The sequence below is a fragment of the Astatotilapia calliptera genome, chromosome 1, assembly GCF_900246225.1.
Source record: "Astatotilapia calliptera chromosome 1, fAstCal1.2, whole genome shotgun sequence".
Classification (NCBI taxonomy): domain Eukaryota; kingdom Metazoa; phylum Chordata; class Actinopteri; order Cichliformes; family Cichlidae; genus Astatotilapia; species Astatotilapia calliptera.
In genome coordinates this window covers 2,742,038-2,765,622 of record NC_039302.1, presented here as the reverse complement: position 1 = coordinate 2,765,622, position 23,585 = coordinate 2,742,038, and the positions used below count along the sequence as shown (strand labels likewise).

The following is a 23,585-nucleotide window of genomic DNA, read 5'->3' as shown; positions in this document are numbered from 1 at the left end:
TGTATCGTTGCACCCCTAATTTCTATCGACATCAATTCTAGTTTTACTCACTAATTGCAATAAATGCATAGTTTAAAATGAAACTCTGACCTTTTCGTCTGGACTTTGCAGCACTGATTGTTGCAGGAACTAAGCAATATGTTCAATTACACCCCGTCCTCCAAAAGCCATGTGAAGCAACTCTCTAGATCTTCACAAATCACTAAGAGTAGATGGTCCCAGACCCAGGAAGTTTCCTTTTGTCTTCTTGATTGCTCAGAACTCTGCTGAACACCACTTATAGTTTCTACAGTTGATACTGATGTGTAGATATTCAAGTACAGCATTACAAGCCAATGTGTGTTTTCCATCCTGCAGTTCATCCTCTTCTGCTGGTAGGTGTGGAAGAGATCAGAGTAAACAAAAAGGGCTTGAATTAGGCTACTCGAAGCCACTAAGTGTTTTAGAGAGCCTCTCTTTGTGTAGCTAAAACCAAACAGCCACAACTTAATCACAGCTCTCTCTTTCAAAGGCCCGTATTGTGGGACAGATAGGGACTCTAGCCAATTAAGGGTTGACCTCGCATCAAGGAGCATGAATGGGTCACAAGGAGCGTTCTCTTCTGGCTGTGGGTAATTGTGGCCGGGCTGAATGCAGATGGCAGCTGGCAGAGAGAGATCAAATCTGAACACAGATGGGCAGCACCAATAAACAGCCACTAAACTGACTATTTTATGTAATAATGTTTCAGCCATTAGGCAGTTACTTTTACTTCACTACAGTTACCAAAACTAACCATCGACGATAACAGGACGTACAACAGCACTGGGCAGTGAAGTTGAAAGTCAGCATTAGACACAGTTTGATTATTTATTTTTTTATTTTTGAGTTTATTAAATGTTCAGTTCAGCCTGTAGATCTGCTGTCATGTCAGAACAGGCAGAACCTGAAGAACTGTGGAGGAAATAGCAGAAAATAGTAGGGAAATATGTAAATTATCGTTTCATTCACATCCATCAGGCTGGTAATCGAAAGAGGTGAAAGACTATTTTGCTTCTAAGGGATGCACTTAGGCAAATAAACACCTTATTTTAACAGAAAGAACTCAACAATGTCTGCTGATTTAATTTCATGTCATATTTTGATACACTGAACTTTGGTGAACAATGAGGAACAAATGTAATTTGATGAATTGGATCCAGATTAGCAGTAATAGATGGGTGGATGTTACTCTGATAAAAAACTGAACAAACAAACAAAGGCAGTCGCTACTTTACATTTCTCAAATCCAATTCAATTTGAGGCTTTAGCCAAACATTTACAAATGCATGTGTATGGATAAGAAACACTTTCATGTTATTTTAAATAGACAAAAAGCTCGTCATCTGAAGCATGAATGCCTTTCATGTAACACTGCATGTCTGCTGCAGGTCCTGCAGTCATGCGACTGTGTCCATGTGTGCATGTGTGTGTATGCGTGTAATACTTTTTCTGCTACATTTCCTGCTTCGACTTCTGCATCAGAGAAAAACCATGTTCCTCCAGCACACAGCGTGTAAGACATGAAGCTCGATGCCACTGTCCCACCCTGGGATCTAATTGGCTGTGCTAAAATGCCAGTCAAAATCAAACGAGCAACTGGGACCAATTACAAATGATTACATCATTGCCTAGTTTGCCATTCAGACTTGTACAATAGCCAAGGTATCATCACAGCTCATCACAAAGTCTTCTCCTCCATTTCACCTTTTTAATGATCAACTTGCTCATATCTGTTCTTGTTTATTCTTTGGTTGCTCATTCCTTTTTCAGGATTTCTGTTTTCAGCCCCTCCTTTCCCCTCCCTCTCTGTTCATCCGTCCCCTCCCCCCACTGGCTTGCATTCATCCTCCATGCATGCTTCTCCCCCTCTCACTCTCTCTTTCACTCCATCCTCTTCTCTGCCCCGCCCACCTCCCTCTCTAATTCCAGATTTGCTTGAAGCACTGTCTTTGTTTCCATGCCGATTGTATGGTGTGTGTGTGTGTGTGTGTGTGTGTGTGTGTGTGTGTGTGTGTGTGTGTGTGTGTGTGTGTGTGTGTGTGTGTGTGTGTGTCCGATGAGATCTGCTGGTAGGCTTCCAGAACTAAAGAACGCTGCAGGACTCTGAGATGCTGGGTTGTATTTTTAGCGGGTGCTCGGGCTCTTCTCAGCTCTCCCAGCTCCTTGTTAGGTGAGGCCTGCTCGAGCTGAGCTGATATACTTCTGCTAACCTCCCCCAAAGCCCCTTGAGTCCTCCACTGCCGGCACAGCCACTTAATCTCACTCATTTACTTGTAACTGGTACGCTCAGTTTCACTGCAATTCCACATGTTTGTGAAACATACGTTGTGCCATATGGTCCTTTTTTTCCAAAGTAACAGACATTGCACTACAGTTATGTTTAATGGTTCTTACAGGACATAAGACAGCTTGTAACAGTAACAAATAACAAACCATCACTTTCAGCCATTTCTTTGTGAGTTGGGAATAAATGCTGTGGCAATGTGTGTGTTTTATCTCTGCAATGATGTGCTAGGGTTGGAGTGGAGTCCCAGGGGTCATTAGACAGTGTATGTATGCTTGATGACCTTGTATGTTTTATTTAACCCACCCTAACCTACCTGCCCAGTGACTGCAGGGTGAAGGTGCTGTCAGGTCTTCTAAAAGCTTGTGATTAAATCAAATTAGAGACTATGCATGTCTAGATTTACTCTGAAGTATCACAGACATCAGACACTGCATCTTTAAAAACTAAGAGTTGTGTTTCTACAAAACCCTCTCAGATCTCGCTGGCACATGGGAGACAGAGTGGTTTTCTTCATTTGTTATCCACAGCAGGTGCTGAGCCCCGTTCACAGACTGGACCCGGCAGCATGTCTGTCGGTGTCACTGAACACCAGCAGCGCTGTGGAGGTGTTTGTGCAAGTCTGTGGGAGGGTTTTAGCCTGAAGGACAAAGGCTGCAACAGCACGGTCAAACAAGGGGACTTGACTTCGTTTACCCCCAACCTCCCACCCTGCTGCCTGCGCCTTAGGGCAGGAGACAGGATTTAAAGGGAGGGGAGAGGAGAAAAAGGGCGCGAGGTGGTGGGGCAGAAGAAGGCTGATGGGAATAAGAGTTTCTCTCTGTGTGACTTTATGTTCAGTGAAGATGTTTCTGAAGACTGAGTCATGACTGCAAAATCAAAGGGTTTCAGTGACGCTGTCTGTACAACACACAGCTCCGTACTCTGTGCCACACCAGTCACACTGGGACTGGACCAGCTGGACCAGCATAAGAGTCAAAGTGGTGGAGATATGGATCAACACCTCCAGGATAAAATCAGTTAGATGAACTGTGTCGAGTAAGAAAACGACGTCTGCACTTCTTCATGATACTCTGACCAGATCTTCCTTTCTTCTTTCTTTCCTCCTTGTTTCCTTTGTTACTTTCATCTTTTATTCCTCTTATCCCTTCTTTTCAACACATCCTTCCCTTCTTCTTCTTTTCTCTTTTTCATTCTTAAATTCCTCTTATTCTTTTTTCTTATTTCCATCTTCCCCTCTTTCCATTCTCTCATTTTTCTACTTCCTTCCCTGTTTCCCAACTTCCTTCCATCGTTCTTTCCTTGGTTTCGTTCCCGTTGTTTCTTCCTTTCAGTGAGAGACCGTCTAGGGTTACAGTTTGATTTCCAACTGTTCAAATTATAAATCTGTCAGGTAAATTTCAAAGATGCAAAATGAAAAACCAAATCCATCCATTCATCCGTCGCTTATCCAGAACAGCAGGAAACAAGTTGGAAATAAAATATATTTGAAACTTTTGGTGTGATTAAAGATTGAAGAATACATAAAATTAGCATTTTAACTGATATGCATCAAAAATTATTTAACTTTTTTTTCAGAATTGAGAAAGGCCTCTAAAACAGGAAATGCCATAAACATAACCGAAATAACAAATGTGCTCCCTGGCCAATCAAAACCTTCGCGGAAACCCTTTGTGTGCTTTCCCAGTCTGTTTGACTGGCTTTACTGTGTCATCATCACCTACATGAATGTCTGAATTCATCCACACATGCAGCGTGGTCTTGGACCATCTGGCAGGTGGTGTAATGAGGGTCACGACCTCCTGTTGCCCCCTCTCCCTCCATTATCAGGCTAACATCTTCACAACAGCAGCAATCTGGCCTTTTTCAGGCAGTGACAAAAAAAAAGAAAAAAAGCTGTTGCAGCGCTGCAAATGTATGAAAACACAGATGAGATGTCACGTTTTCACTGTGGACCACATGAAGTACAGAAACAAACTCCCACAATGCCATTTCTGTGAGTTACTGTGACTGAGTGTGCGGTGCTTCCTGTGTTGTTTGGTGAAATCAGCCGACACTCCCCGTACACCAGATGCTCAGATTAACAGCAGATTAAGGCCATTCCATCAGGGTGCTGCTTCCAGGGCCCGATTCACCCACCACCCACTCTCTTATTAGTTGCACAGGACCATAATTCACAAAGAGCATCTATCAGGGTGTCATACATGTGGAAACCAAACCCAGTTTACCCCTCAGAGCTATGATGTCCTCATTGTGTTCATCATTGCACAAAGCAACAATGAGGCAGATCATATTATTCAATCTTCACTTTCAGCAGTTTTATTCTGGTCTTTCACTGCGCTCAGTCTTTTTACAGTGAATGTGTTGGTTTCAGTGTGAGGGACAAATTCCTTCGCACCTATGCATCAATGCCGGTTTGAACCAACTGCACCCCGACGACGATATTAGCAAGCTGCCACGTACAAAGAGCCATGAGGCTGAACAGAAGGCACAGCAGAAAATGTGCCATTATTACAGTTTATCAAAACTTAGGCCCAATTTTCACACGTTTGCACATTTTGTCATATCTAGCAATGATGTCATTGTTCTCACTAAACATTGCCCATGCTCGCTCAGAGGTGAAGCGAGATAACGTCCTGAATAACAACTTTAAACTCAATAATTTTAAAAATTTGCATCCAGCTATGGGTGAATGTTTGGTAAAGACTGGCATTAGCTCCATACAAGTCTATGCATTTTACTTTCCTGTCTGGATTTTTTAAACAGCTTGTTGAGACGTAATGTTGCAGTCCTATTGGTTTTTACAACAAAAGATTTAAAAGATAGTATACAATAATACACAACACCTGTTGATTTGATTTATTCTCATTTTGCAGCCTTCGAGCTGAGTCTTAATTTTATGATTTGTCTAAACCAAGACGATCTCAGGTCACATCCCATTTCCTACAAACCAACTGTTTTCTGATGAGGTGCCTTTAAAAGACAAAAGAGCTCCTCTGCAGTCTGGCAGCTGCTGTGTTGGCTTACAGGGGTTACTTGCACAAAACTGACCTCATTACTTGAAACACTGGCCATGTTTAATATGGCCATCGTCCACTGATACAGAATTTGTATAATAAAATATATATACAAAGAAAACACGTCTGCTTGTGCATATGTTCAGTTTTGTGGTCGCAACTGCTGATATACTTTACATTCACATATTTGGGCAACCTGCAGCACTTGAGAGAAGAGGTCAAAGTTCATTACAGCCATCTAAACACTAAGAGCATATGCTTTTTAAAATCTCCACCAGCCTTTCTACTTTAACGCAGCACCACTGGCTGAAGCTCAAACCTTGACAGAGCTTCCATCTTGTTTTAGACGGCTGTAAACACTCACTACAGTGCCGTATTTTTCTCTTAAAATCCTTTAATTTTCTCAAAAATCTACAGTGTATGAATTCTGGTTGTGCTTTCTGACCTCGAACCAATTTTATGCGGTACACGGCGCTCAAAAATCTGTCAAAAATGTTTTAGTACGACTTTGGTAAGCTATGAAGCCGCACCGCTTGATGGATTGTTGGAGCACCGTAGTCAGGAGCCTCACGGAGTCATCTGGGTCCTAAACTCCGTCCGCCTCAGGTCCCAAAGTCAAACGAACACTGCGGCATCACTGAGAGTTAAAAACTGTCTAAATTCTTTCATCTTTAATAAAATGATCAGCGTTGCTGCTTTACCAGGTGTAACAATTAAGTTTAACATCCAGGCATCCATGAAAACAGAATTTATTAAATTTAACAGAGTTAGAAGTTAGCAGGAAGTTAGCTCGCTAGCTTCCACCTAAACATGATATAGCATGTTCTGACTGAGAGATTTTCTGAAAGAATTCAAACACACAGCTCTGCTATCACTTCCAACATAAATGAAGACAGGAAACTAAACAGCAGTGATGTTTGTAAGGTTACTGAAGTTGGTAGCTGGTATATAAGACTTCAATACTTGAAATGTGCAATTCACTTGTATTTTTATTTTTATTCCTATTTATTCTATTTATCCCCTTTGTATATTTTATTTATATATGTATCTGTATTTATATATGTGTATATATATATATATAATATTCTGCTCACGCTCTAACTTCTGTTGGTGCTGTGCTTTTCTTATCTTATCTTATAATGTTGTGCTACGTGATCGCTAGCAACACAGCTATGTTAGCATAACATAAACAGTGAAGCTGGAGGATGAACGCCAACTTCTTTCCACTTGATAAAAGTTAACGTGAGGGTTCCTGATGGTTAGAGACAAATGCAATCACATGGCAGGATGCTGTAAACGGACCAAACTTCAGTCAGGAGAACAACTGAGATAATCCATCCACAATACGAGGTTAGTCATTAATATACTGCAACAACATGGGAATAGAGCAGCTGCAGAGAATTCAACATTAATGAATCAATGGTACGGAAGTGGAGGAAGCAAGAAGAATGAGCTGAGTAAAGTTTGACTTATCTGACTGTTTTGTTTCGCTTAATGCACCTTATGGTCTGAAAAATACGGTTAGTCATTTTAACTTTGTCTTCATAACTGACTCATAACTATCCCCTAAATTCCCTTGTATATACTGAACAATGAGCTCAACCTAATTTTCCCATCTTCCTAAGACCTGTTGCCACTGATTAAGTCCAGTTCTTAAGCAATGGGGCTTACCTCAGCCTCCCCCTCCGAATCTCCCTTCCTTCAGATTGGCTTGTTGAGAGCCGCTCTTCCACTGAGACCATTTGTGATGAAGGGTCAGTGAACAGTAGATGGATGAATTGAAAGGCCAGATGCATCTTTCAGGTTCTGTGTCAGGCCTTTGCTAACACTGTTAATCTGCTGTAGACAGGTTGTTTGTTTGTTTTTTATCCTCCACTTGTCCAATTTACTCAGTGTTAATAATACACTACACACCATATACAGAGATGCCAGATTTTTAGCTAATAACATTTTGGGAATCACATTATTGGTGCAAAAATACTATGTTAAGCCTTTCAAACTGTGTTGCCTTCATTCTTAAACAATCCCCTTAAGAAAGTCATCTACTGTAAGTTATTGTAAGCAGCTACTAAAGTGCCTTTAAAATGTCAAATATGTTCTTTGGCAGATTGTCTGATACATGCAGACACAGCACTGATTCATCCTTCGAGTTCGGAGCCTTTTTATGCTCGAATGATTCATAGGACAGTGTTGAGTGGCTTCAAACCAGTTGGGTGACCTTCTTATTGGCTGCACCCTGTCTGTGTGTTTACTGCAGAGAGGCTGCGGCCAGCTTTTGCTGTAATGCAGCACTACGCCCCAGCAGTCCTAATGCCCCAATGCAAGTCACAGAAGTGCAGCAGGCCCTTAAAATGCTGCAAAACAACACACATGGATGTGCAGACACACAGTGTAGAGCCAGTGTACTACTTCTACTACTGTGTGATAGGATGTGAGTTTGCTTTAGTGTATATCAGAAAGGGTTGAGGAAGAGTTTCTATTCAGATGTATGACTTTTCTTACCTCCAGACTGTCACAGTCGCAGGCACACACATAATCCTGGGATCACCCTGCCAGTGCTACCCGTAAAGTGAGTATAGTGGGGTTTCTCACGCCCCCTAATCTGATTATGCCACATGATTGGATGTTTCACTGTGACTGCAGGCAGTGAGTTCCAGGGGACGCATCTCATCTGCACGCGCCACCGCTTACGAGCCATCTGGGTGGACTAGATGCCGAGTGAAAGTCAGATAGGACCTCTCCCAGATTCTTGACCATCTGCACAGCTGGCTACAGCAAAAGGGATATGAAACAGCAACAAGCGGCCGCAGCCTGTCCCTGATGCGCTTAGGTAATGCTAATGAGCAAAGAGCAAAAACCTCATTAAGGTTTGATGCCTAACAGGACCTTCCAACCATGACTGTGTCCTCTTTGCCATGAAATCGCTTGGTACCAGAAGCACTTGGTCATTCCATCATGCACTAGTCAGGGGTTTTAGGAAACAGAGTGGAAGAGAGTTTATTTATCTAATACGAGATACCGGAAAGTTCATATTGCTGCAAAATGAAGTGAGGGCCAAGCGTGCGCGCAAGGCTGGATCAGAGAGAGAAGGAAGTAAAGCCGCTCTTCAAATGGTAATTTCCCCTGCTTCACTCCTGGACGCTCAAAGTGCTGACTCAGGGGGAAAGTCCAGATTGCTTTTGGAACAGGATGAAAGAGTTTTAAGAAGAGGGGGAGAATTTATGCTCAATTTCATTAAGTTTTTGGCTGAAGAAAGAGGTCAGCGGGACCTTAAGGGGCTTATCTGGAGCCATAGGCTATTCCTGTTCGATTACCAGCTATTGATGAAGGCCTTAAATTGGTCTCTGTTCAATATGACAGCAGGTGAAGTCGGGCTATCAGGCGTGTAAGGAAGTGGGAGTGGATTAAAAGAGGAGATTGCAGATATGCCTGGTGGCCACCTTCAGCTACGTGAATGAGCAGCTCTGTGTGAGGCTGTGTGCTACCTCTGCTGGAAAAACCTGTGTAGGTTTGGATTTCAGTCAGGTGCTTCAGTTATTATTAAGCTATGGCACGAGAGCTGCAGGAACTGGAAAAAACAGAACTGCGGTATTATGTTTTTCTGCAATTTGACGTTATATTAACCACTGTGACATCACCCACTGGTTAGTGAAATGTTGAGCCTTGAGCTGAGTACCATCAGGATCTGGATGTTTTGAAACCAGAAATGACACGTAAGAGTGGCTCTAACTCAGAAACAACGGGACAGTGAAGACTCACACAATAGAGAGACAAAGCTACCCATTTTCATTCTACTGGGGACCATGATTAACAAACTGAACTCCACGGAAATGTCACGACTACAGCACATGGCTGCCCCTCCCCAAGTATGGTGGAAGGTCTCTTCCTGTTAAAATGGAGTTCTTCCTTGCCACTGTCGCCAAGCAGCTCTCACAGGGTTTTCTCTTTAATGCTTTTGCCTTGAGGAGGCTGTTGGTGCCACTTGACTCTAAATACATAAAACTGAGAAGTGTTTCTCCTGAACAGTCACCAAACACCACTGAATGATGGAAGCTCTCTTGTGTGGGCTCTCCTCAGCATCTTGACTAATCAGCACCTTCTCTGGGCACCAAGTAGTTCGTGGGGAGACTGAGGCACGGGACCTGCCCTTTGCCTCTTATTGCCTGTAGGAGACACAGGCGAGTCCCTCAGAAAGGGCTGTGTGGGTGCCAGGGCATCCACGCAGCCACTTCATTCTTTGCAGTCTCATGTGTCCTGAATGCTGAGCTAAAGGACAAAATAAGCCGTGTAGGGGACGGCTCAGCTGCTGTTTGAATTACTTTAGAAAAATTATTCACCTCTGCAATCAGTTTCTTTAGTAACAAAAAGAAACAAAAAACTTTAAATGTAAATAAAAACCCTAAATTAGAGTCATGGAAAATGTTTAATTAATAAATGAAATGATTAAAAAAAGAAATCAACCCACAGATTTTAATTTGAAAGCTTTTAATGTTTAGAGGCGAGACGCGGCTTCTCTCTTTGGTTCACATCTGCACCGACAGTGTCAAATAGCTAGCAGCACCTCTGCTTCACTACCTTTCATGCTGTACAGCAAAGGTTCACCATCTCTAATCACAACAAGTGCTCCAACGTCATCATGTTGATGATTAGGATCAATAGCGTCGATGGCAGACATCATCAAGACTTTGTCACATGAGCTCGATAGTGTACTCTGCAGGCAGGTGGAACCATCATGGCAGGTGGCAACGTGGTCCACTTTCAACAACATGTAGACATGAACGTATCAACTTGTCTGGTGCACAAATGTGCTGTATATTTAAAGCTGACAATGACACAATCAGCAGCAATTTAAGGACAATTATCTGGCTTTGCAAACACTCTGCAGGAGTTGACCAGAGACAAACAGGACATGGGTCTGTAATACAGCAGAGGTAATGGAGCAGAGCAGAGGAGGCCACGATTAGTCGACTAGTCACGATTACGTCGACTATCAAAGTCGTCGACGACTGATTTACTAGTCGACACGTCGTTTGAAGATTTGTAAGATCACAAAAGACGCAGGAATGAGTAGTAGGACTTAAGAGTGTAATAACGGACTGAAACAGAAGATGGCAGCACTGCATGTACAAGGATGCCAGCTGCCGTTAAACCCCGAAGAAGAAGAAGAAGCTGTGTCCCAGAATTCATAGCGCAGCCCAGCTCAGTTTCCAACAATGGCGGCAGCTAGTTAGTTTTAATGTTACTCTTATTATTCTTTCTGGGTCACAAAATAAACGTTTAGCATATTTTCAGGCGAGAATGTAGCTGTGCAAACCTCAAATATCTGCTCAGTTTATCAGGACACCACATATTTTCAAAAGCGCGCCAACGTTTTCAGAGACGTCTGTTACCCACTAGCTTGATAGCTAGCCGGGGGCAAGGCTCGCTAGAGCCTGTGAGAACACCGGACTCCCGGCAAATCGTTTTCAAACCCACCGCTGTCTTTCGCTACACAGGTTAAATATATATAAGTCACCTAGATAACTTAAAGTTATATAAAGTTAAGATAAAGTTATAGTTTTTACACAGCTGAATAAACGTCAAGCAGACAGCTGATCATCAGAAGTGTGAGATGCTCGAGAATATACTCCGGTGTCCCGTTATATTTTAGATAGCAAGGAGTTTATTAAACTTCACCGAAACAATCTGCAAATGTCATTAAAATTTAATAAACTATCATCTTGTCTTTATTTTTAGTTAGCACCTTAAAAGCTTAAAGCTGTAAGCTAATGATAGTTATATAAGAGCAGATGCTGCTGGTGCAATAAGCTGTACGTTTTATGCATGATCTGATTAGTCGACTAATCGCAAAAATAATCGGTGACTAGTCGACTATCAAAATAATCGTTTGTGGCAGCCCTAGTTGCATTGAAGCTGGAGGCTGAAGGGAAGCAGCAGAAAGTTAAAAAGCACATCTCCGACTTTAAAGACCTTAAAGAATTAAGTGAAAAATAACAGAAATTTGATCTAATTATCCATCTCGCTGTGGTAACTAACAAGAAGGTTCACCTTTACAATTACAAGTGAATGTTTCTGGGGTCTGAACATGATCATCTGGTCTAAGATACTGTGATGGACTATGATTCCACAGGTGACCAAAAAGCATCTTTCCGAGCGCGTGCTTACCATGTAAAGCTATCACCAAGATGAAGCGTAATTTATGGTCCCAAAAAGCTGTCTGCCTGCATACACAAAGAACAGAGAGGTGAACATGCTCCATTTCTAGTTTGCTTAACGTGTTTTCAAATTCCACTCGAGCTCTGAGAGTAAAAGACGCCATCTTCCTTGCAAACTACAGGAAACCACAGCAATCTGCTAGAAAATGCACAGGTGTAACCTGTTCATGTCTGGAGTTTAATACCTTTAATATCTCAAATACTTTTTATCATTCAGTATCGCTTGGAAACAGAAAATAAACAAACCTGATAAAACTTGATGAGAAAATTCCAGAAAGTATTTAACATTAAAGACTAATGGAGACAAAGCTGAGTGGGTTAAGTGAAAATCACAACATCAGGAATGAAGTGTAAACCAGCAGAAGTCACACTCGCAGTGATCTACACTCGGAGCTTCATCCACCTGAAGTCAGTCGCACAGCTGATAGTGACCGACAGCCAACAGGCATCAAGCTAAACTAAATCACATCGAGCTGTCTCAAGGCGGCCCAGGAACAAACGAGCACTGCATGTCTTTGTGCATCCGTGTGTGTGTGTGTGTGTGTGTGTGTGTGGGGCAGCTAATTGTATCACACAAACAGCATCTTTTCGATGAGCTGCAGTGTAATAAACAGACTTTGTTCTTCCGATTTCCCACGCTTTCAAAGACTCCGTTTTATCTGATCTACAAATTGTTCTCTTTCTTTTCTTGCATCACTAATTCACTTAACACATCTGCAAGCAATGTCCACACGTCTGCTTCTATCTTCACCGTGGTCGCTCCACGTACATCTCTCCCTCCCACATGGAAATCAACTTTCAGTAATCACACATGTACCAGAGCCCCGCAACCTCGTCCTCTGTCCCCGCAGAACGCACAAACATAAAAATTACACAAAAAAATAGATACATAAAAAAAATCTGCAATTTAGCTCATTTATGCACCCATGTTTAATTCAGTATGAAAGTCTACTGCATTTTGAACTTCTTTATGCACATGCTGGTCTGTCGCCATGTAAAGGTGAGAGGGGGAGGGGTTTAAGTACAGCATGTAGCGCTGAAGGAACCAACAGCGACCTGATGACAGCTTAGCTGCAACAAACACTTCCCAGCAAGTGTTGTTACAATAATACCTCAAACTACAGCCCGAGTTTAATTTACTATTTCTGTGGGGGGGGAAATCAGACTGAACTTGTGAGATGAAGCTGTGGATAATCTGGCAGACAAAGAGGCATTAGCCGGGCTGGGAAGATGAAAATAGTTCTGGCTCCCAGTGATGACTCATTCAAGCAGCAGGAGTTCAAAGACAGTCTTGAGCTGAAGAACTGAGAGAGAGAGAGAGAGAGAGAGAGAGAGAGAGAGAGGGGGGAGAGACAGCAAGACAGAGCACAGGCGTGAGAGTGAGCTATGTAAGGAGAGAGAGAGATCATGGGGGGTAGTCTCTTGCTCATTGTTTAATGTTTCAGGCGTAACACCACCCCCTCTTAAGGGCTGAGCAGAGGGGCGCTGAGATCCAGCGTGAGGATACCGCCAACCAGCCACAGAAGAGAGCATTCCTCCGGTTACCATGGTAACGAGCCCTCAGCTGGGAAGGGAAGCAAGTGCCAAAAGGATGCACAGAAGAGAAAGAGGGGGTAGAGAAAGAAGACGAGAAAAAGGAGGGGTGTATGACACCAGCCGTAATTTTGATGATCCTAAATCCTGCCTGCAGAGAACGACTCTGCCAGCAGCACTGTGAGGACAACAGGATCACTCCTGGTTCACATTATGCTCACACATTCTAATTAACAAATATTGTACATTTTAGTTTGTGTTGAGGCCAGACTGCATGAGTCCCTGTTTTTTGGATTTTGGTGAGGGGGGGACTTGTTTATCCTGGGGGGCTGATTTTATAGATTTTCTTTTAAAGCTTCCAGCTTTTTCTTAAATTTTATACATAAGCATCGACTTGTGGTGGATTTTATTCTCCTTTGTGCATTTTAATTGATAATTCTCCACCTACATGACTCTGTTTTACTGCATTTATTATTTTTGTAAAACGCTGTGTAGAATTGTTAGCATTATTCTATCAAGACATCCCTCTGTATGCACACGAGGCAGCACAGACCTCTGCTGTCTTACATTCAACAAAGAATAATGAAGCAAAGTCTAATAAAATATAGTGAAGACCCAGAAAAAGCACTCACAGTAATTTCTCATGATCTAAGCACAATGCGCGCGCACACACACACACACACACACACACACACACACACACACACACACACACACACACACACAAATGCATCCATACGCAGTGAGAGTGATGGGAGTGTTACCACCTGCAACCTGCTGATAATGAAGCTGTATTTCAGCCACCTAAAGGCAGCCATCTGTGGTGGGGCTGTCCCTGCTTCTTACACCCCCACTCCCACACAGACACACACTCACACACACAGGGCCCAAGGGACTACTGTCCTTAGGATGCTTTACATCCACATGACATTCATTATAACACAACTGGGAAACATGTACACAGAAAATCATTTTAACATTATGGTCAAATAAAAATAACTGTTGCTGTCACTCCTGCACTTACAGGATAGTGAGCTACCAAACACACATATGCATACAGTGTGTGTGTGTAGAGAGAGGAAAGAAAAGACTGGCAGCTTTCAGTCTTGCAGTGAAAAGGAAACGAACAGCCACTGTCACAGGAGGAGCGATGAAACCATGACAACATGCCAAATGTTGGCCAACACTTAGAAAATGAGCGCTGTGTGGAGCCTGGGAAACCAGTGTAAGAAGAGAAATACTTCACCGCACACACATGAAAACAGACTGACTAATTGTTGAGAGTCAGCACAGCCTCTCGCCACTGAGCTCTGACCAGCAGACACACCATGAAGGCATTGTTCCAACTCCAGAAGTGCAGGAATAAAGCATTCATCACAGTGGGAGCTTCAAAAGTGAAAAAAAAAAGACTTTAAATGTTCAAAGAAGCGTCTGTGGTCGCACAGACAGCAACGCACTTTGCATCATATCAGTGTGAAAACACAGTTTTTCCTCATCTATGAGAAAGGACGGCAAAGCAGCCCAGAGGACAAGCAACTAAACAACAGCAACGGCTGTTACTGTCTATGAATCGATTAAAGGCCCGTTCAGTTAAACGATTGCTGTTTGAGTCTGTAAAATGTCTAAATAAATGGCTTTCTACAAAAGCCATCCTGTTGCAGCTCTGGGCAAGTGTGTCACACATCCAATCAGGTGGACAGCCTTCAACAAACGCCTCTAAAGCAGGGAAAGCCCTCCACTAACCGACTACAGAAAAGAATAAATGAATGTTCTAGATGTATGAAGTATCTTGCCTGAAAAGGCTTCACTTTGAGCATCCTGGGAAATACAATTCAATTATTATTTGTTCATGTTTCCCCTCATTGAACCACGAGCAAGTGTCCTGGCAGCAGTGGACACATACACACAAATACACATAGAAAAACACACAAAGTGTACAAGAGCTACAGCCACGCCAGGTTTCCACAGGATGCACGAGGTGATTCCGAACAAACTCCTTGTTTCACCGGGCCAACGATCCAAAAACATTCCAATAATGAAGATGGGAATCCTAATTTTGACAGGATGGAATCGCAGGATGTTTGCCACTTTGGTTAATCGCTTATAAGGAAAAGTGAAGAGACTTTGAGATGATTGCACATTTTCTGTCATCTTCTGTCATTCACTTCCTGTTCAAAGGGAGTTCTTTTGCTCCACTGTCACCAAGTGCTTGCTTATAATCAGCTGTACGGCTATAACTCTACAATAGTTACTTATAAAGCGCCTTTAGGTGACTGTTGTTACGAGCAGACCTGATATAAATAAACTCATGTGAAATATAAAGAGCCATGCAAACATTTGCTTCAGTTTATCCAACTCAGTGATGCGGGTGGACTCATGCTCATAGTCACACCTACAGCCAATTTAGAATCAGTTAACCTAGCATGCATGTCTCTGGACTGCTGAAGGAAACTGGGGAGATTATAGAAACTCCACACAGAAGAGGCTCAGTTGGTGTGTGGATTCAAACCCTGGACCACCTTGGTGTGAAACAACAGTGCTGACCTAAAGCTTTAGATAATTACATTGTCACCAAAAACTTTCATTTATTAGTTGGAAACAATCACATCTTATGTTGTACGTCTGTCCTTTCCAATTAATCTTCAGAATCATACCACAAAGCTGATACATGGCAATTCTGCACAGCGAGTATGCCACTTGTGCAGAGAGGGAAGCACACACAAACAGACTAACAAAAAGCGTGGGCTTGTTCTGCACTTGTGTAGGAGGTTTAATGATGTGCGGACTTCCCCATCTGCCAGCTCAGCACCAGCACTTTAGATTTATACGAAGAGCCTTTCTTGCAGTGCTGTCGCTTCACCACACCAGCACACACATGCACTCCTGCATGAATCTTCATTTCTACAAGCATATGCACTCAACCACTGTATCCAGTTACAGAGAAGCACTCACAGGGTCACTTGATGTACGCACTGGACAGCACCACTACTGGTAGTGGCTCTTTTAAGCCAGAGAAGATGATGGCACGGGAAAAGAGAAGGCGACATGTGTCTGTGATATCATACCTCTTTCAGAGGTCAGTGACATGATAACCTGAGGGGTAGATTCTTGCAAGTTTTCACATGTTAACTGTGAAAAATGTCATCAGAATCAGGTTAGAGTGCTGTCTGAACCTTGCTCGTAGCACCCCTCAGCTGTCACAACAGGAAACACTCTGCTTGGATTGAGGTGGTGCAGAACCACCAACCGCTGGCTGTAAACTCAGCTCGCCGCTATCCTCGCCATTCCAATATCTCGAATGGGCATTGTGCAGACTTTGTACCAGGAGCTGGCACATTAATGTCCTGCTGCGCTGGACATTTTCACATGAAGCTTTGCAGGTAATGTCTAGAAAACTTCAGAAATGCAGAACATCTCAGTGCTGTTTTTGCCTGTGAAGAGCAGTGTTTCCACATAATTAGATTCTATTTGTGGCAGCAGGAAGAGCGCATGCACATGTGAAAGGAGGCGCACCAGAACTTCCTTAAATAAATCATTAAGTAATACTGCAGAGTGACAATAAACAATGGAGCAATAAACAGCCACTGCTCCAGCGTGGCGACGAAGTCCGACTCAACCATCTGCAGCCTCTGTGAGTTCAGCGAGTTCAGGGTCTGGTGAGAGAGACTCCTCCAGCTCGCAGTGAGCTCCACAACAGAAGAAAGACTGCTGAGCCAAGCTGAAGTCCAAGATGATGGAGGTGGTGTACAGAGGTAGCTACCTCTGATAGGACAACAGCAAGCTTCTCAGCATCCAGAACCTTCAAAATAAGAGCAAGTGGATTGAAAAATGAGCCACAAGAACGCTTGGGCTATAAGTATCCTTGATATACCTGGGCAGCAGACGTCCCCATCCTGTTTCAGCATATGTGCAACACTGAAAGACAGCCATCACAACAAGAACGGATGTGATGACATCACGCCTTCTTAGTCGCGCTGAACAGCAGCTATTATACTGCCGGTGCCACAGAGAGAAGGAATGGAAAAGAATGAGGTTGTCCGCTTTCAATAGAAGGAAAGCTCTTACACGCAAAGTCGACTCCTACTATAAATAAAACTAATATAAAATTTGGAACTTTAGTCGCCTCCAAGTTCTTTGTTCACGAACAAATCAAATTATCTGGGTTGCTTTGTGTGACAAATTGCTCTTGCAGCTTTATCCCATCTGCTAAACAGGAGAATTCTGTGAGTAATACAGCAGCAATGTGGGGCTGTTACAATCCAACTCCAGCAAGCAGCTAATTGGCTGCTTATGAATTATTCACCCCCCTGAGGGAACTGAGCAGTGCATCGGGTCTACCTGCAGGAACTGGAGGGAGAACCTTTATAGTTTCTAGACGCATGTGATCACAGATGGTGGGGCATCCGAAACAGGGAACCAGGCCAGAGCAGCCACATTACTGTCACAGTACCTGAGAGGCGATTCTGATGCAGTGACAACACAGTGCAGTGACTTTGAGCTGCAGATGAAAATCAGCCTTCTGCCGGATGTCTCATTAATATGGCTGTGATGACATCACCTGGCAGCTTGACGGGGATACCTGAACAATATTTTCAGTGTCCATCCCATTTAGGCTCTTTTAGCTATAAACTAAAGATTAAATAATAAACACTTCCAGATCATTCGCAGCGTTGCCTCGAACTGCAGTCTCCAAAATGGCCAAAGCACCGAAGCCCTGAAACAGTCCAGTCCACCAAAATGACTCATAGTGCAGCTGAAAATGATACTTTGCAGGAGCAAAGAGTGATCATCACCCACTGCTGTTCTCCATACTGAACACATTCTATGTACAGAGCAGCAGGACCTCAGTGCAATAAGCCGATGATACCTACGCTGCACCAGCCAATGCAGGGATGTGTTGCGTTGCAGCTGCGGTATGTGTGTGTGTGTGACAGAGAGAGAGTGAGGGAGAGAGAGCAGGGACCGGACAGTGCAGCATCACCGCTCTGCCTCTCCTGCAGAGAGCAGCCTCAGCACAGCGGGCCCATGTGACAGATGGACGCTGGAACGGAATTAGAGACAAGAAAAATCAGAGGGGCCCATCATCATCATCATCATCAGCCCTCTCTGCCTGACAACAAGGATTAAAGGCGCACCGCCACCAACACCACAATCACCACCACCATTATGATCAGAAGAGAGCAGCAGCTCTCTCCCCGCATCCACCAGAAACACCCGCAACTAGCACACGTTTCCTCCCATTTCCCGCATTCGGGACACGCAGGACGCAAAACTGCATCACCCGGCATGATGTCAGCGGGGCAGGTGCGGTGACGCCGAGCGCGGTCCTCACAGCACCCACGCGTGATGTGGGAGCTTTCACTAACCTGTCTGTCCTTTGCCCAGCGTCTTCTCCAGGCGGTACGGTCCCACATAGTTGGCGTAATGCCCGCTGTTGGCGTCCTTGCCCGAAGAAGACATTTTTGGCGTGAAACGACTCGCGGGGAGGGATTTCTTTAGCAGGGGTCCGAGCGGGACGCGTCTCTGGGGCGAAGAGAGCAATTCCACGGAGCAGTGGAGTTCGCCTCGGTCACAGCTCCAGTCTGTGCTGTGCTGCTGGTGGCCGCTGTAATATTAGCGATCCTGTGTGTGCGCCTGTTAATGTGTATGTATATGTGCATGAGTGTGTGTGTGTGTATCCACGTCCGTTGCTAACAGTCCTCCGCCGATTCCCTCAGTGCGGCTCAGATTGCGGTTTTGAATCGGGGTGTCATGATGTTCACGCCGGAGGAGCGGTGCGCTGCAGCCCCGTTGGGTGTGAGCTGATGACGGGACAGCTACTGCTGCTGCCTGGCGCCCCAGCAGCCTGCGTCAAGTCACAGCTGATGCCAGGAGAGTACTTCCGGCTCCACTGTACAAGGTAAAATGTCAAATATGAATCAAATGTTTTTTTTTATAAGCTTTTATGGTCTTATTTGCAAATTTCTTTTCCTATTTATAAACCAAGAAGGTCCACAAAATGCAACAAAGGAGAAAAAAGCATCATTTCCGGTGTTTTGATGCTTTTGTTTCTTGTTCTTCAGAAACTCTTTTTCCTGGAATGGTAACCTTTTGGTTTCTCACTGTAAATGACATGTTTCACCAATACGCAGATGCGCTAACTAACTTAAGTTCCTTTGATTTTCCATGAAAAAACCTTGAACTGATTCAGCACTAGAGGATAGATCTGCACCAGTGTTTATTTTTTTGTTATTACATGTTCAATTCTAAAGTGTAAGGGTTCATTTTAAGCCTAAAAAACCAAAAATGATGTTTAAAAATGATTTTGAAATCATAATATCTTCTGATTCAAATAATATTATCTCTTCTTATTCTGGCAAAGCTGTGTTTTGCTGAATTTATTATTTTTCTCTTTTAAAATTCCATTTATAGTGTCTGGTTTTAATTTGAAGGGCAGTTCTGACTTCCGCTTCCATTCCCGCTTGACGCAGCTGCTGTAATTATGAAGCGCACATGCGCACATATCTGGCATGGCAAGGATTTTCAATTGAATTTGGCTTGAGGGAGACAGTGGGGGATAAAAGGCTGCCACTGTTTAAAAGTTCCTTTAAAAAAATAAAAATATAAATAACTGAGATACGACACAAAATAAAATATAGTGAAGCACAGAGACATCCAGAAATGTTCTTTGCACTTGTTCATCTCATTTTTCTTTTCGTAATCTTTTAATTGATTTCTGCTGTAACCACTGCATTCTGTCAGACACTCAGTTGTTAATTGAAGGTGAAGAATCATTATGTTTGACTGTGGGTGGTTGTGGTTGTGTGCGTGGCGGTGGAGTACGACTAAATGTTACATGCTGGGACACTCTCACTTGATTAAACCAGCAGTTGGTGACAAAGACCATCTATCTGTCTCATCACTCCTTCACAACAAAGGCCTTTTGACCCAGCACGCTCAGTGGCAGATGGGCCCCCCACCTCCTCCTACCTTCCCTCCCACTTGTCCTTCTGCCTCCTCCTCCCCCAACACACACACACACACACACACACACACACACACACACACACACACACACACACTGTCAAAACCATGTCCCTAACAAAGACTGGCAGGGATGAGTGAGCGATGGTGCATTTTATTGTGATCAGACCTGGCTGTTGGTTGAGACCTCTGTCTACAGATCAGTCATAAGTCCTCTCATAGACTCATGCCACCGTGCGCACTTCCAGTAGGATCGCACCCCTTTGATCCCCGGTGGCTGTAACACTGTTTAACAGCTGCAGACAGCTGTGGTGGTAAAGCTGCACCGTTCTAATCACCTGCAGTGAGTCTATGGGAGAACAGGACTGGCTGTTCAATGAGAACAAAAGTGCAAATAAGGTGTTGCGATAAGCTGACCCCAAATATCTTCTTTTTGTCTTCTATTCTTCATGTGGCAAAACTCCCATATTGCTACAACATAGCAATATGGGAGTTATGTCACAGAGAGGAAATCTCCCTACAATAATCGTGTCATGCACAGAGGCTGTGACTCTCTTGTTTACCTAGCGTGCTGCCCAGAGGTGAGGCTCTCTTTAAATTCATCAACTTGCTGAAAATGAAAGTGAAGTTGAAGCATGTTTTGGCACACTACAGGAGACCCTTCATGCATCATGGATCATGGATGGATAGCTAGAAAAATAGATAGATATACATATAATTAATAAATAAATAAAAAATACACGTAACATATAATGTAATTGTAAGGAGGTATTTCTGTAGCCTATTGATTACTAGATTACTGGAAAGGGGGTGGGATTAAATAAGCTTATGCTGCTTCCTGCTCCTTTTTGAACATGAAAGTTATTTGTAGTTTTGGTTGCTCGTTTTCCTTTTGTTTTGTTTGTTTATCTGTTTTTAATTCTATGTTGTTGTGATTTTTCAACATTTTCAAAATAAAGATTCAATCAATCAATCATAGAAAGGAGAGACGGCATGACTTTTACACAGTGATCTAAAAACAGTAGTGACCACAGTGAAAATGCCCTAGAAGTGCAAAGACATCTGATCTTCCATGTAAGATCCAAACATTTAAAACAGGTAAGTTTTTATTGTCACAGGCCCATTCCCAGTCAAACTTTATAGGCATACACTTGGCTTATATATTAACGTGCATACAGGAGAAAATAATAATGAAAATAATGTTGGCACATGGTGACTTCACATCACCACATGGAGCCAGAACAGCATTCTTACTAAAGATATTCTTTTATTTGATGTGCCCTTGATGGGGCAGGCAATTTTCCCAAGGGCCACATGAGAAACTGGGACTGCCGTGGAGGCCCAGTGAATTTCTAAACTACTGTTGGTAAGAACAGATGTTACAATTAAGCAATGAAAATGTGAACTTCATATATTAAAAACATTTCTTTAGCACTTGGCCCAGAGCCCAGAGTCACCATGTTCAGGGTCATGCTCCTCCAAAAGTGCAACAAACTGTCTGTGATGCAGTGCTGTTGCCCTTAAGGTCATTATTTTAGTTACAACATGGTTCATTTTTAGCATGAAGTTACAGAACACCTCCTGGTGTGCAATACACTGCAAAAATACCAACTCCAGTTCTGGATTCTTTCAGTCGTTTTATCTTGGATCTGCTTCAAAAAGCCGCCATTTTTCCCTGTAAGATTTGGACAGCCATCGATTGTAACACCTGCCAATTTTGTCCCATTTCCAAGCATGCACTTACCTACATGAATAAATCACTTCCTGTCATAGTCCCTTTCATTGACCGAGTTGTTGTCTGCTCCTCCATAATCATAAACTCTTTCAAAGATGTACAAAGATGAGAAACGTGGGCTTCATCCAGAGCTGAGGACAAAAGTCAAAATGATCTGCTTTGGTTTATCAAAACGCTCCCCTATCACACAACGGCTTAGCTTCATTCCTGGACGTGTAAAGCTTGGTAAAAATAAAAAACGTCTGTGTTGCATTTACAGCTTTGCTAGCAAAGGTTTTGATTTCTCTGCGTATTCGTTTTTTCAATGTGAGCTTACATCTTTCATGGCTAGCAGACTCACATCTCTCACAAAGGTGTGTTCCACCACATCCACTCTCATACACACAAGCACATACATAAAAAATGCATTCACTTTCAAAATCTAAGCAACAAAGCTGTATTGGGATTTCCTATAAAAAACAGTAAGCCATTCTCTGATGTGTTGCTGTCTGAAGTAGGATAAACTGCGTGAGCTATACAATACGTCTGAATCCTAATTTCCCTTTGACGTCACAGAGCCCAGACAGGAACAGCCAAAAGGCCCAGTTGTCAAGGTGCTATACAAAACACAGGTCTGACCAATGAATGATTTTTAATTAGTTTTTTACCTTTAAGTGCAAACTGGGGCTGAAAAATCATTTTCCCCTCCTGCTGAGTATATACAAATGTTTCTGCGTGAGTGGGTGTGTTTTCTGTGTTCCTGACATTGGTGATGCTTTTCTGCAGTGCAGGACGAAGGCCGAGGGCCGAGGTATAAATATTAGGGGAATGGGCCACACAATGCACCCTTCACTTTTCAAGACTTCTTTGAAAAAAGAAGCTTAGCCCGCAGTCTGTTTCTGCATTAGTCAGCTCTATTGTGGCTGCCTTGCCAACAGAGCGGGATAATGCAGACACACACACACACACACACACACACACACACACACACACACACACACACACACACACACACACACACACACACTTAAAGAAAGAAGCCAAATGAGAGAACATCTCCTCTGACAGCAGACTGATAGAGTGGATTGCGAGGCTGAGAGGAGGACAGAAACTTCATCAGTTTTTGTTTTTAGTCAGGAACATCACCATGGAGATCCAGCTGTTTATGACATATTCATCAGGGAAATACAGTGAGCCCTATTAAGATTTCCTGAGCGTTAAAGTAATCCAGTGACAGTTTCTACATAGCAAACAACAGCTGATATTGTTTAAAACAGCGTGTATGTTGCTGCTACAAAACACAGTAACCTGAGCCTGTCCAATGCCATGACTCCGAACTCCATCCTCCAAACTCAGCTGATTGGAGCCAGCAGAATTAAGCTGCGGGAAATAATTGCATGGAATGGTTTATTTGAAGAGTTTTCCTCAAGATTTAGTGTGCATCATACCTCAGAAACAGCACTAGTGAAGGTTACTAATGGTCTTCTTATGGCCGTTGACATTGGTCTCATTTCTGTGCTTGTCCTGCTGGACCTCAGTGGATCATTTGATACCGATGACCACAATGTTTTACTGCAGATATTAAAACACACTGCTGATATTAAAAGAATTGTACTGCGGTGAGTCTGAATCATATTTATCTGATAGATTCCAGCTTACAGGGTCTTTGTCACACACAAAAGTTAGACATGGAGTTCCACGGAGTTCTGTGCTGAGACCAATGCTTCCCTTCGACCAGGGGTGTCCAACTCCAGGCCTCGAGTGCCGGCGTCCTGCAGGTTTTAGATCTCACCCTGGGTCAGCACACCTGAATCAAATGATTAGTTCATTACCAGGCC

At 43.2% G+C, this 23,585-nt stretch overlaps 1 protein-coding gene across 13 annotated transcripts in view; it reads right to left on the bottom strand.

The window, feature by feature from the left end:
* Positions 1 to 18,926, bottom strand: part of LOC113007008 (serine/threonine-protein kinase BRSK2-like) — a 145,777-nt gene extending 126,851 nt beyond the window's left edge. For 7 of the 13 annotated variants that reach the window (XM_026143600.1, XM_026143773.1, XM_026143654.1 and 4 more), the window contains exon 1: positions 18,437 to 18,925. In XM_026143600.1, the coding sequence (XP_025999385.1) occupies positions 18,437 to 18,530 (94 nt within the window). In that variant the 5' untranslated portion in view covers positions 18,531 to 18,925. Of the gene's footprint in view, positions 1 to 18,436 lie in introns of all 13 variants that reach the window. The other 6 variants (XM_026143349.1, XM_026143433.1, XM_026143858.1 and 3 more) reach the window with 2 other exon arrangements.
* Between the last annotated feature and the right edge of the window lie 4,659 nt (positions 18,927 to 23,585).